The 14,446-nt window shown below is 41.0% G+C and overlaps 4 protein-coding genes and 1 long non-coding RNA gene across 6 annotated transcripts; 2 read left to right on the forward strand and 3 right to left on the reverse strand.

The window, feature by feature from the left end:
* Window positions 1-646: 646 nt before the first annotated feature.
* Window positions 647-3,498, forward strand: LOC112277965 (uncharacterized). 2 transcript variants are annotated; one of them, XM_024510886.3, is made up of 4 exons: window positions 647-857; window positions 1,336-2,111; window positions 2,373-2,660; window positions 3,050-3,498. In XM_024510886.3, the coding sequence occupies exons 1-3, from the start codon at window positions 809-811 to the stop codon at window positions 2,616-2,618; spliced, it is 1,071 nt and encodes a 356-aa protein (XP_024366654.1). In that variant the 5' UTR covers window positions 647-808; the 3' UTR covers window positions 2,619-2,660; window positions 3,050-3,498. The 2 variants fall into 2 exon arrangements, with proteins under 2 accessions (XP_024366654.1, XP_073387741.1); XM_073531640.2 differs by lacking the exon at window positions 3,050-3,498 and having other exon boundaries at window positions 2,373-2,922.
* Window positions 3,499-5,718: 2,220 nt separating this feature from the next.
* Window positions 5,719-7,680, reverse strand: LOC112278120 (uncharacterized). The gene is made up of 3 exons (XM_024511234.3): window positions 7,451-7,680; window positions 6,371-7,302; window positions 5,719-6,118 (listed from the first exon to the last, which is right to left on the reverse strand). Exons 1-3 carry the CDS (start codon window positions 7,615-7,617, stop codon window positions 5,925-5,927), a joined length of 1,293 nt encoding a protein of 430 aa, XP_024367002.1. The 5' UTR covers window positions 7,618-7,680; the 3' UTR covers window positions 5,719-5,924.
* Window positions 7,681-7,753: 73 nt separating this feature from the next.
* Window positions 7,754-8,423, reverse strand: LOC149986240 (uncharacterized). Its single transcript, XR_016501187.1, has 2 exons — window positions 8,333-8,423; window positions 7,754-7,933 (listed from the first exon to the last, which is right to left on the reverse strand). It is a non-coding gene; the product is annotated as an uncharacterized LOC149986240 (long non-coding RNA).
* Window positions 8,424-9,211: 788 nt separating this feature from the next.
* On the reverse strand, window positions 9,212-12,464 carry LOC112278121 (mitochondrial carrier protein CoAc1). Its single transcript, XM_024511237.3, has 6 exons — window positions 11,108-12,464; window positions 10,830-10,915; window positions 10,422-10,629; window positions 10,091-10,214; window positions 9,609-9,916; window positions 9,212-9,468 (listed from the first exon to the last, which is right to left on the reverse strand). Exons 1-6 carry the CDS (start codon window positions 11,309-11,311, stop codon window positions 9,382-9,384), a joined length of 1,017 nt encoding a protein of 338 aa, XP_024367005.1. The 5' UTR covers window positions 11,312-12,464; the 3' UTR covers window positions 9,212-9,381.
* LOC149986241 (uncharacterized) lies at window positions 11,518-13,786 on the forward strand. The gene is made up of 3 exons (XM_090248065.1): window positions 11,518-11,609; window positions 12,714-12,853; window positions 13,066-13,786. Exons 1-3 carry the CDS (start codon window positions 11,518-11,520, stop codon window positions 13,275-13,277), a joined length of 444 nt encoding a protein of 147 aa, XP_090104191.1. The 3' UTR covers window positions 13,278-13,786.
* Window positions 13,787-14,446: the final 660 nt, after the last annotated feature.

Genomic DNA, 14,446 nt, shown 5'->3' on the forward strand with positions numbered 1-14,446 from the left:
GTCCTCTTAAACTGGAGTGGAGCCCCTGGGTGACGGGGCTCTTTGATTAAAGCAATCCTGGTCCCACCAAAGCTAGGATAATAAGATCTCAAGACCTCATGCAAGTGCTCGTGCTAAAATGGTGACACGAACTCGGAAAATGGAATCGAAAGTTCTGTAATCTTCCTTCACTTATACTTCGGGTATTGGCCACTTATTGCTAAGCCTTAAGCCTTGTTAGAAATCTCAAGTAGACGCTGGACTCTGAGCCCACTCGATGGAGCTGACATTTGTAAACTGTCACCAAGGTTGCTTCATTTCGAAGAACACAGAAGCACGCAGCCACATCGGGAATGGAATTATCCTTACTGCTTGCACAATCGCCAGGGTAGTGCCAGCACAAGCTTTTACGCAATCAGTTTGTTATCCAATTGGGTATCCTTCAAATTGATGAGTTATATAAAGTGGGTGTTGCGGATGCCTCATGCGTGGAGCTTTATTCAACAAAGCCAAGGGTTGACACGTGGTCAAGCGAGAGGTGTTCAAGTGGAATGCACCACGTGGCTGTCGCACAAGACCTGTCCAACTAAGCTGGGAATCACCCCTGGCCAAGGCTAAGGTTTCAAGAGCACGGGTGGCCCTCTTCCCCGGATTATCTGATGTTCAGATTATAAGACCAGGAGGAGACGTTTTCCATGTTTGGATTGTGATTAAAGTATTGATTGTACAACAATATTTTTTTAGTGTTTAATCTATGTTTCAATTTCTGAGGGAGAAAGACTTGCACAGTTCACGATTGTAGAGAAACTTAATATTTTTGTGAGATTGCATGGCGACGTCTCTGCTGCGCCGTTCTGTTGCTGGCGCCAATTGTTATGGTGAGTCTAATACTGTTGTCTTCTTGAGATTGTTGGTGGTTTGCGTGTTTGGGATTCGCGTAGTTGAAAGTGGGCATCTGGAGTTTGCTGTGAGGCATAGTGTTTGTTTATATATATATATATATATATATATATATTTGCTCTGAGGGAGCGTCGCATATTGTTGAAGGGCGATGCGTGTGTTGGACTTGTTGGGCGAAATGCCTAAGATTTTGTGACGTTTGATAGAACGCGCATAGATTTTTATTTTATTTTATTTTATTTTATTTTTGTTGTTGTTGTTGGCTCATACCGCACGCTGAATGCAATTTTCACGTTAGTCTGAGCGGATGTGTCGACCTGCGTTTGAAGTCGCCGTTGTAGTTCCCAATCTACATCAATAGCAGTCGTTTGAATATGCGTGTCTTTGGATGACTGAGCTTTAAATGGCTTGTCAAGGTCTTCGTAATTGAAATTTTCAGTACTTTACCCTGTGCAGATTATCAGACCATGTTGCCCGATGTAGCTGCCTCAACGCGGCCTCGGTCTTTAGGAAACCAAGGATATGCATTTCCACACAATGCTGGTCGCTCAGAACTGTATAAATATCAGTCAAGTACCTGTATACCGCCTGCAACTTCTGGTTTGCGGCGAAAGGAGATGCGGAGCTGGGGTTCAATTCAGTTCGACCCTCTTCGTCATACCGTGACAAAGCAAATTTCCCAGAGGAAACTGTCGAGAGGGAAGGGTTTGGCATTTGCTGCCGCTTCAGAGAGTTCTGGTGACAGCTCGAAGAATGGAAAAGGAAGGCAAAGGACACGTGCTAAGGAAGATGTAGCAACTGTACGAGAGAAGATAAGCAATTACGTCGAGAAGAAATCAGGGTACTTCTGGCTTGGTGGACCGATCGTGGCCACTGCAGCAGTTTTCATTCCCCCTGCCATTGTTCCGATGGTTCAACTCCTGCAGAATAATTTTTGGGCTGGACTTTTCAGCACTTTCGGTCTCGACATACTCTTCGTCTTGGCAGCGGACTTGTTCTTCGTGTTGGCGGATAAAGCTGGTCATCATCAATCAATATCCGGTGGACCTTCACCATGGGTTGGTCCATGGGAGCAAATAGGTTACCCAAAGGGTGAGCCTGTTCTCACGAAGCTAGTCGCTTACGCCGGAGTGGCGCTTGGTGTCCTTGGGATTGTGATATCCTTCTTCATTGGAAAATTGGCAGTGGGCCTGCCAGCTTTTGCTTCCTACCTGGCCTTGATCTTCGCTCAGGTAATCCATCTACATTCTTCTCCACTCTTGCTTCAGTTTGCATAATTTTCAGATTGGTAAACTTTATCAGTTTCATGTCTTCACGATTATGTCTGCCATTTGAATTTGCAGCGTACTTGAATCTTTTGTATACAGTAATGTGTACAGTGGTTTCATCTGATAGCTGGATCTCGTAAGTCTTTTAACAATATTTGTAGAGAGACGAAACGTGTCCTCTGAAATTTGAAAGAGAAGTAATGTGATTTATTCCTTCAAATACAGGTTGCATACGAGAGACTGCTCAGCAATGACAAGGTGCCAGTGTATCCCCTCGTCCCCATTTTGTACACAGTGTACAGGTTTAAACAACTTGCAAGGGCCACTGAGCTTGTAGCAGTCATGGGAGGGGGAGCTCCTTTGCTCTTCATAGTGAAGGCTCTTACGGTTGTCTGGACGTTCTATCTGGGCATAACAGTGTCCCAGCTCCCCTGGTTATACTCAACATGGAATTCCAACAAAGCCACGTAGAATTCCAGCAAAGCACTGTCTCTGCAACCACCATGGCTCCGGGTAAAGTTTCCTCACCGACTGGTGACGAATGTTAAGGTGTGTGTCGTGAGATTTCGAGTTGTGGGTTTCTTGCCCATAATCTTACTGAGGCTGTATTGGCCAAAATCTTGTAATCAACTGATGGTATTTTTGGGCTGCTCTTTCCGGACCTAGGGCACGTACAGCCTCTCTCTCTCTCCCTGGCTTGGTGTATTTTAGTGGTCGTTGTGTAATTATCCTGAAAGATAGCAGATTTTAACTATTAGTTTCAGATTTGTATGCATTTCCTGTGCCAACTGTGTGTTTTGTATGTTCGTGGTGTCGATCTAAAAGTCTGAAATGTGTGGGTCATCAAATTCTACGGAATTGACACAATTGACTGAATGAATGGGTTTGACTATATATGGCAGTGTAACCGAAAACGCAAGTCGTCCAGATTTCGTGACGTTCTTGAGCGCTCAGAAAATTGTCGCACCTTTGCTTCTGTTTCCCACAGCGTCGTCTACTTCCACTTGTAGACCTTCCATTTTCTTCTGTTTTCTATAGACTCTACACCAGATCTATGCGTTTTTGGTATCACCCCTGAGTGGTAGCCTTTCAGTATTGTTGATCTTTGAGCCTGTGCAACATTGGGCTCCATTTTATTCATCAACTTTTCCTTCTACTGAAATCCTTCATCCAAGAACAAGCGTTTAGGTTCTGATAGCTAGCAAGTTCTGAAACATACCTTCTTTTCTTCTTTGAGAAGGGCACTATACCTGACACTACAGATTTGTATGATGTGCCCATGTAACCATCCCAGTATCACTAATTTGGATTTTGATCCAATCTTGATAGTAAAACAAAATTCTTAACCAAAGCTGCTTTGTTGCAAGTGTTTTTTTTACACTGCTTAAATGGTAGTGGCACTTGGCAACGCCATTGGAAGAAGAATGAAACTGCTGCTGGCGTTGCCTCATCGACAATTAATTAGCCTTGTTGTCAACGGGAGCTGGTGCAAGCTTTATTTAAGTTTGAATTATTTTCTAGAGAACAAATATCAGGCTTCCACATATGGATCCATTTGATAGATCAACTTAATACATGAAAAAACCTTTTGACCTTAAAAGTTCTACTAGTTCCCTTGACTCCACAATATATATTATGTTTCAAAATAATGAAAAAATTGTGTCATCATCATGTGTTATCTTTAAATGACTATAGTTTCTTTGCAGTAGCAATACCTTCTTAAAATCTATTGCATTATGATATATTTTTTGCATTCTATTCTATTTTGTAGAATTTCCATGCTTATATTGTGAAAGTTCTTAAAATCAAGTTTTTTTTTTTTTTTTTTTTTTTTTTTTTTCCAGTTTTCGTTTTTTCATTTTAGTTTTAAAGATTTAAATGCTAAGATGTGCCAGTTTTCATTTTTCATTTTTCATTTTAGAAATTAAAAAATAAATAAATTCAATAATTTAAAATTTTCTATCATTTTTTTTTATTAAAAAGATGCAACAAGTATATAGTTTTTTTTACTTTTTTACTTTTTATTTTTTTACCTAAGATTTGATTGATTTTTAGAAATAGAATTTTTAAATGAAGTAGTAAAAAATCATGGAATTTGTATCCAAAATTTTTATTACTATATTAAAGACATTCACAATTAAGATAATTATATTTCTGAGGGGGGTTTCGATCCCCATACCTCTTGGCGATCGATATCCCCCTTCCAGCTCAGGGGAAGGGGGGGGTATCCATCCCATACCCCTCGTATGCTAAGCGAGCGTTAAAGCATCTGACCTCTGTCCCCTGTCCCCGCGGCTGCACCCCCACGGCCGCTGACCTCATCAGATGTTGTACTTATCACCGTGTGCTCTTTGTATCCCCATTTTCACCACACTCCAAAACCCCCGCCCCGTTCTCACCCCCCCCCCTTCCATTCCCCCCACACTCCTCCCTGCCCCCTCTCATCTCAACCTGTGTGAATTAATTCACGAACTTATATAGGTTTATTATGACTAAGCTCAGTAATAAGTTAATAACCTTAAATTATTTGGTCTTTTAAACTAATATATCAAAAAAAATATAGGAATTAAAAATAATAAGTTTATAAATATGTGAAAGTAAAATGTAAAAAAGTAAATGATCTTTCTTGTAAACTTACATCAGAATAAATACCATCATTAAATGAAAATTGAAGCATGTTTTTAGATGATGTTACCATAACAAAAGCGTATCAAAATTAAAATATTATTAGAACCTTAATTTCTGAATGGACGATTTTCAATTTAATTACAATTATAAATAATTAAAAAAACATAAAAAATAAAATTAGGATTTCATAATAAAGGTACTAACTATTATCTTATAAAACTCATATAACTAACATTTGAATGAGTAACTCCTACTTCTTACTAATTTCGTCTGTTATTTTTCACATTTTATTAAAAATAAAAAAGTAAGAAAAAGTAAAAACTAATTTACCTATTTATGATTATTAATTAATTCACGAACTTATATAGGTTTAGCATATTATTGTATTTTAGCCAATAAAAAAAATAAAAAATAAAAATCATGATGCAAATAACAATGTTCAAGTTGAACTTGTTTTAAATATTCCACACCATAATATAGTGTATGAAAATTTTAACATAATTCAAAAGGGTGAAAAAACATACCAAAATATAATAATGTGCAAAAGTATGTCGCTTCACCAAAGAAGCTCCAATTACCAAAAAAAACAAGTTGAAATCTCATATTAAAATCAGATTTGTCAGAACTGTGTCAATTGAGGATTGATACTTGTGTTTAGTATGGACTCCACATGAACAACAAATGAATCACATAAATTGTGGATGAAGGGAAATAGAGGAGAGCAGAAGAGATCAGGGCATTATTATTCTTGGTCAGAATCCTAGTTTATATAGTGCGGTTACAATTGACATTATAATTTTAGGTTCTCCCTCTTCTTAATGGTGATTTATCTGTGTTTTATTGGAATTATGTACAGATTTCAGAGTTTGTTGGTGGAAATACCATTGGGTCTTGTTGAGTGAAATGCTCACATACACCTCAAAGCTTCATTGCATCAACAAGATTACCAATAAAGTGTGATACCTGAACATTTTTGTACTGCTTGTAAAGTACTGCAATAGTTAGCTCCAAGGCCTACTTTCCATGAGTCATGCACTAATATTAAAAATACTTTCTATATGTAGCAATGACTGATGTTTATGTCAACAATGTGCTGAGTTGGTTGGCAGAGATTACTGCACCCAGAGTCTATTTGTGCCAAACATCAATTTATGGTTTTGTTGAGCTGGAGTTGTAGATCATGGCATCCTTTGCCTTCTCGCAGAGAAACGTATTCATCAAGGAAAGATCTGGTCTGTTGCTTGACACCAGTGGCCAGCTTAAGAGAGACCTGGTCTTCTTACTTTGCAGTCCCATCAAGTCTTCATATCCATCCTCCTCATTTTGATCATTCAAGAGACTGTCTGTGGTGAATAAGTCACTGAAGCAGATAAGAGATTCACTCTGTATGCTGTCATACTATTATACCACGTACCCTTATCGTTGATTCATGCTATGTTATTTTATTGGATAGAGTTGAAGTAAAATTCAAATGATTGTGGATAGAACATAGTTCAGGCGCGTAACTATTGAGATGAGATGTAGTAATGACAGCAAAACACTTTTAATGATGTGAATTTAAGAGGTCTGAAAAGGAGAGATTGCAATATTCTTACCTACGAGAGGATCCAAAGAGATAGATGAAGCCTCCACAATTTGAGTTATGAGAGCTCGTACCGCTCTAGTCTTGGCCTGTATTTCTGCTTCTTCTCTCACACGATTTCTCGGCTTCCGTAATGATCTTGGTTGACTCAACCACTTGATGGACGACTTCACAGCCTCTGCTTCTTTTTCTTCTTGAAATTCTCTATAATCTCTACTATCTGGGTCTAAGCGAGCTGGTGCCGTAGCTTCCAGTGCATTCTCGTCGTTTCCCCATGCCCTAGACGTCCTGGAAGCTCTTCTAGTAGACAAGCTATTCGTCTGGGGAAACTCAGAAACAAGAGCAGCATTGTATGAATTTTGAACATCTTTTATTTGCAGATTGCCTGTGTTACTCCAAAAATCCTCTTTCAAAAAGGTTTCGAGCGAAGCATCACAAGGCACACAATCGCTTTCATCCAACTGCGTCATCCCACTTATCCGTGGCGCAAGCACTGAGGATTCGCCAAGTACTGCTGTGGTAGTCCTCTCAGATTCTAACGAGCTTGTGACCACGACAGCCTTAGAATCGGTTGATGGGAGATTCAATCTAGCACGAAATCTGTGATAATGTTGCTTCTTTAAGTGCTCCGGCCTTATAAATGTCCAGGACGTAAATTCATCACATCCGGTGAGGTCAGGCTTCAGGGATTCCGAGAAGCTCGTATCGCTCGATGCAGTATATTTAGTAAGGTTACGCTGAGAATCTAGAGTGTAAAAAGGCACTTGCAGCTCTTGGAAGATATCTTTCGGAGGTTTGTATGCTACTAATTTAGTTTTCGAACTTGGATATTTTCCATTATACAGATGCAAGTTTGCAGGCATTTCGAAGCATCTTGTATTCAGTACAGGATTTGATCGTCCAAGCATGTAGCCATCGGTCCCAGCAACTGACATTACTCCCATCCTAACAAACAGTAATAATTTGCGTGAAGAAATGCATTTTTGGAATATCAGATGAAACCAGCATGCGCTGTCGCCTATTTTCAATTTTCCAACAGAGATCGTACCAGGAAAAAATCACAGCAGGTGTATGAAGAAAGGTAGGTGCTAACCCTTCACAAAACCAGCAGGGCTCGTTGGAGTAAGGGCTTTTCTCAGTGAATAAATCCATATGCAAACCTGACCCCTTACATCGTGGACACTTCGATCGCTTGCAATCAGTCTTGCGGAATATCTCAGTGACATTGTTTGCAAAAGAACGGGCCGATTCAAGCTGCATACCAGTTGTATAACAGAATAATCATCTGATCGTTCAACGTCTGGAATGAGAGTGAAGTTTGACAAAGATTCCAAATTCTGTATTAGCAGGGCATCGAGGTGACTGCAGGCTAGGAAGTCCAATTACTCTGTACGCGTGAAATAAGATAATTATGATGATGGCTTTACACGACAACTCATGTAATATGAACCCCTCTGCTGTAGCTGGAGCTACGATGACTGTACATTTCCTGATACCCTAAACCAATAATTAGAGACAAAGGAAGTTACCAGCAATCCCATACCGCTCCAGAGTAATCAAACTTTACTTCCCGTTTCTGTTCATGATAAAAGCAGCAAAATGAACACTAAAAGAACAGTTTGAATAACACCTTACTACAGAAATCCAGCCTTGAGCTTAAAGGTGATCACGCAAAATATATTCTCGAAATTCAGTTCAAGTTTGAGAAACAAGCAGCAAGATGGACGATGAAATATACTCCACAAAGTCTGACGACCTCTTCAAAAAACTGAAAGATTCTCGAGAGTTCACAATGAAAACAGCACTCAACCATTCCCCACGACTATGTGTAAGAAAGTGCATGAGATACATTTCATGATTGAAAACTACTCGCTTCCAAAGAAGATTTTGAATCGGTTGTGTGCGAAGAGCACTCTCGCTACGAGGGAACATAATCAAAACCTACAATCGTTAGAGAGAGAGATTTAGAGCTCACAATGGTTGCAAAAGACAAGCAACTTGCGCAGGAGAGAATAGCCAGCATAAATTTCCTCGATCACAACAGTTACCAATCTCCGTTCTCTGGACAAAAAAAACACGCTCAATTCCAAATTCACCAGGCAGTGCACCGTAACTGAAAACAGAAGTGGGAGACCCTGACGCCACGCACTTTCTGTGTGGCAGCTTTCGGAGCTTTGGCGTGCCAAGAACTTTCATGAAAAATGCTTCGAAGCGGTACCTGGAGCAAGAGCAGTGGAAATCCTTGGCGTTAATTTGGAATCTTACAATGAACAATGCGCAAATTTGCGATCGGAGGCGCGGAAATGTGGCGGGGCAATCAAACGTGTGCCTCTGCTATCCATTCGCAGCAACATGCGGCCTTTTCTCGCCGATGTAAGTGAGACACGTTCGGTGCCAGATGGTTCCGATCCGGCTCGACATTTCAAAAGGTCTTCCTCCATAATTCTCCTCCGACATTTCAAACGAAGAGAAACAAACAACAACGCGACCATTTCTTTCGTTGTTTCTACCATTCTATGAAAGCCAACATGTATGCACTTTGGATCACTATCTGGAGTTGTTCCGGGGTTCTTAACCGGCATTGTATCGAGCCTTGAATAACTGGCTTCGTGGTTTATTATCTGCAAGCAGCGCTTCTCGCAGGTGTGTTTCTGTGTTGTACTCGGGTGTTAGTGAGGAGTTTGAATCTAAGACGAGTGTATTGAACAACTTTTAGATAGATATCTTCGCTCTTTTCATACGCCGAACGGAAAACTAATCCTCAGTAAAGAAATTTCTCCTACTATTGTATGAGTGAATTCAGTGAGAATTTCGCAACATTTCACGATTTGAATCCTGATTTGTGTGCTTCGTGTGCAACAAGATAACAATATTTATTGAAAATTTTCAATAGTATCATCCGCCAACAAGTTCAAATTCGGTTCCAAATCAGTTTCACGTAACTTTCTCATAAGTTGTGACATTTGTAGTATACTCCAGAGCAAGCAAATCTAGCATGATAAAAATAAGAAATAAAACTATGATTTAAGACTGTGATTGACGAGGAGGAACTCGTAGGGTGCTCTTGAGGCTGTCATATGTGGCGAAACCAATTGCCGCAGAAGGAACCAGCTGCAAACATCAGATTGGTAACGTCAGTTGTGAAACGCTACAAATCACCACCATCGTCAACAGCATATGTGCAAAATGCGCAAACATACAACCAGTACAAGAAATCTCGCATGAAATACTAGGAGAAGTAATGCACTCACTTTCATGTAGTTGATACCAAGTCCAGCAAACAACTGCCTCCATCCTTGGCCACGAGCAATGGTGACAAGAGCGTCAAGAGTCCCTTTGTACCGAGCACCTACTAATGCGTTCTCGGATTGCACCTGCATTTGGCGCCGGACAACGTCCAGGGGATATGTCACAGTCTGACCTAAAATACCAGCAACAGCTCCACAAGCAAGCTTTGCAGGTAAGGATGACCGAGAGTCTTCGGGCAAGTGCCGTTTCATTGTTTCATACACATAGAATTTCAATCCTGCATATGGAAGTATTCCCCACATTGTGGGACCTGCACACCACCCCCAAAATGCACGTTCTGTTCAAATTTGGTTTACATGGAGATCTCTTACCACACGACGAAAGGGCAAAATGAAATCTCCCAATGCTAAGTGTTTGTGGGTTCATTTGAAACAAGACTTCGGCAACAAGGATAAGAACTAAATGTTTGTCATGTTGCACTTACAGACTCCGCGGTACAAGCCCCGAACTCCACCCTCCTGGAAGACCCTTGTGCATACATCCGCAATGCCTTTATACGGTGCTGGAAGAACATGACCGAACGATGATTTGTTTCCCAAACTATTGACCTGGAGACCACAGAATGCTGTGAGAATAAGATCTGGAAAAATAAGACCCCACACTGGAATTCTGATTGTAATCAAAGCCTCTACAGCATTCAACAACTTAAATGGAGATCACACCAGCGTAGGTTTACTCTCTAAAAGGACGTGGAGTTGTAAGAAATCAACCGGAAAACCAGATAACATAAGAATGAGCGCATTGATTTAACTCACTTGATAAGCTAGGCGAGTCCTGGCAAGATCCAGTGGGTATGTGCACAAAACTGCAGTTCCTCCGGCCAAAGAACCAGCTACAAGATCAATCACAGGTCCGGTTCCTGTAGCAGGACATCCCTCTATTATCCAATGACGGTACTGCTCATACGAGGCAAAATGGAGTGCCGCGTAAGGGACAATTCTAAGAACACTAGCTCCATTTCCTCTGCAAATAGTGGCAATATAGTGTAGTGTTAGAAACTAGGGTTGGTAAACATCCTTCAGCACAAGAACTAAGAGAAGATCATCGAGTCACAAGACGGATCTGCCTCGTGATCTTAACAGAAGCGGCAAAACCGTTGAAAACTGCTTGCTTGATCAACATGATCAGAGTACAATTGACAAAGATATGGGTCAGGGATTTACTTGTATAAACCGCGAAAGCCTTCTGTTCTAGTAATGCAGGAAAGAGATCGAAATACTCCCATAGATTGAAAGTTCCCATGCTTGATCTGCAAAGCCCAAAGTTCCGTCAGAAACTTGCAACCATGCCAAAATCCTTTGATTGTAAAAAGAAAAAACAAAACAAAATGGGAATCCCCAGACACATGATGGCAACTTAATGCACTTGTCAAGCTTGTTCGGCGGATTGTAGTATTTGGGGATATGGACGTTAATTTTTGAATTAGAGAAGGAACATCAACCTGGTAGAGAATCTTGATACGTTCCAAAGGGGCTACAGCAGTCTTGGATAGACCGCCAGCGACACCTCCGGCAACAAGCTGCTTGACGTAAGTGGGAGTAGCTCCGAGTACGGCATCTTGGAATGACGCCCTCTCCGCCTCAAACTTTGGAGCTGCACTAACTAGGGTTGGAGCTAGAAAGTAACCTGATTGCTGCGTATTCATTGTGTAATTTGTTTCGCGAATTTTTCGATTTGAATGGAGAAGAGAGAAAAAGAAAAAGAAAAAGAAAAAAACGTCAATCCGCTTCTAACAGTCTGACGGGTATTAGGCGTAAGAAATCTGTAAGAACATTTACGTCACTCAAGCGTTGACGCCGTGGCTGGTTTGAATCAAATATTAAGTTCACAGTTGTAGAATTGGAAATCGAAATGGGCTTCGTCGGCCCCGCGTTTCGTGTAGACTTTCATGTAACTGCGAAAAACACCTGCTTCCTGTCTCTGAATGTCTCCGAATCAACCAGGTTCCTTCACGAAGCAAATGTTCAGGCGCAAACTGTGATCAGAGCGCCTGCACACGCCCTCGCCAGCGATTATCAGCATTAAAAATCCACCCTCCCGCTCCGAGAGCCCAACAGCGGGGGTGTCTTCCTCGGTCATCCACTTGTAGGATTCAACCCCAACAAGGGCTGAACCGCCAAAATCTGATGAACCCAGTTTACAAGTTCTTCAAACGAGTGAGACAAGCTCGTCTTGCACCGCACTCTCACGAGTTTACGAAACTCAACACATGGAGCTTGAACACAGTCTAACAAGTAACTTATCAATTCGGCTTTCAATTACATAGCCCGCTAACGGCCTCCTGTCAAAAATACGAGCACTCCCTTAGCCGCTTCTTGCTCAATCGTCGGTTTTGATGTTTATACAAAAAGAACGCTCACTCCTGTTCCAACCGCCACCAACATCATCACCTCCAAGAAACACTATGCAACACACCAGATTGCTCTGTCCTTCTCCCGACCGCTTATTACTCTCTAATGTGACCCCACTACACAACTTCTACATTTCTCGACCGCCCTGCGCTTGTATCCCACCACACGCCAACTTGACAATTCATGCACATGGATATTTGTCCAAACCCCACCACCCCACCGAAAATACTAATCAAGGGGGACGGAAGCGTTGTTGGCGCATGGAACGGATCAATTAGGTACCGTTTACGGGTAAATGCGATGGGAATGCATGAACACGCAACTTATTGCAGTTCTCGGCTTCGAATTGCCTGAAATTAGAGATAGGACTGCTGCTAAAACTTGAACACAAAGTGGGTGTGCGGGGTCCACTTCACACCCACAGCAACCCAAGCATTAGAAAACCCTCCAACAAAGCGACGTCCTTTTTTTTTATAATTTGTGATCGCCTTTAATTAAGGAGTGGTGGCACTAATTTAAAGGGGGGGGGGGGGGGGGGGGGGGCAATCTATAGCGATGCAAACCGTGGATGCAGTCTTCTTCTCCTGCCGATGTTTTCGCGTCAGGAATCACAAGGGCCCCACTGCATTCAGTTTTTGATGGTAAATCAAAAGTCAAGTGACACATGAATACGTGTGTGGGCTTGGAACACTGAAGAAAGCCTCACGTCTCACGATCCTTTGGCCTTGTGCTTTCTAAGGCTCTCATTCAAGCCCTTCGAGAAGGCTGGCCTCTATCAGCAACTCACGGCCATGCAGGTGGAGGGATTACACACCCTGCAAGAGCTACCCTTACAGGTCGAATCCCGATCTTCCCATGTTCGATTTCGTCTTCACTTGCTTCAAAGATATCAAAAACACAAAACCCACCCATCGTTCTTCACGCTGCGATGTTTCTCACTTGCAGTCCCACAATTGTCTTCTCACTCAGATTGCGAGGGTCAGTTTCTGTTGATTTCTTTTTTTTGTTCCTATTATTGTTCATATGTTGAAGTGCACATGATCGTCAGGTTTTCGGTATTGCGAAACATTGCAAGAAACTAACAGCCTTGGCATGAATCTCCTCCATATCTTCGAGAAAATCGCAACCCCACTTCGGGAATTGACTGTTTCAAACTTGGGTCCTCCGTCAAAACGCAAGATTCATCGTTGTGTTTGCAGTTCTGTGGGATCGGGGTACTCGAACTGCGAAGACGGGTATAGGGGGGTCTATCTTGCTTGACGGCGAGACGGGTATAGGAGTCTCTAGGGGTGGTCTTAGGAACGGAATGAACGAGAAAAGCAACAATGGATTAATGAAAAGAACAACACCGTGGAGCATTGGGAGGGCCACGTGTCCTCTCCACAACTATGATTCCGCGGTGCGGTGCAGGTGGACTTTGAACTGAAGGTACTGTCTGAGAATGTGTGGTCATCGGTGCCCGCTTGATGATGGCCGTGGTAGGTAGGAACATGAAGGGCACCATGTGGACAGAATTCGTGGAAGAATATGGCTTGGTCCTTCTGACCTTCGAGGTCTCCTCTACTGTTCCAACGTGGAAAACATCCTCCTCAGAATCGTTACGCACTAACGTAAATGTATTTTTGTTTATATAACATCTGAATACGTATAATGGTGGTACAAATTTTAGCCCAAGTAACCTTAGAAAAACTACCTTGTGCGTGTACACAAAAATATGATGTATAATTAGTTTGAAGTCTCATGTGAAGAATGCCATTTGGAGTACAAAAGAGTGAAATAAATGTAATGTTGGGCCATGTCTTTGTGCAATAGTATGATTGGTTTGAATCTTTTTATGATAATGTTAGAATAGAGATGTGATTGACCTGTGTATGTGAGTAAGTATGACATCTTCAAAGGGTAAATTTTAGTTTGTTTCAAACTGCATTCTGTATTCTGAAAAATATTATAATGTGTATTAATAGATACATTCAAGTAATAATCTTATTTTGAATTTTAAATTTTGGAGGCATGCTATGGGTGACAATAGAAAATCAAATTTTTTACTTATATAAATATAAGAATATACAGTGGTTTGTTTCAATTTCAACATAAGAAACAATGAAATAAAAAATTCAGGCCTTGTTGGCTCAAACCAAGTAACAATTTCTTATATAGAATAGATGAGGTTTTGGTTACATAAATCAAATAACCCTCAGTAAAAAATGTAACACAAGTAAAAAATTAAGTTGAAACAATATTTATTTTCATTGAAGTGTGTTTCATAAATGCAATTGATTGACTATATTATTGATAGTAATAAAGTTGAATAAATAGAAATTCTGACCTACTGATGTTTTTAACAAAAATAAAAAATGTGTCTCATGTTAGACAACTTAGTTAACAAATAAGATTTAGCAATGTGTATTTATTATTCTAAATTTATTACA

Source organism: Physcomitrium patens, chromosome 26 (assembly GCF_059467195.1).
Source record: "Physcomitrium patens ecotype Gransden chromosome 26, ASM5946719v1, whole genome shotgun sequence".
NCBI lineage: Eukaryota > Viridiplantae > Streptophyta > Bryopsida > Funariales > Funariaceae > Physcomitrium > Physcomitrium patens.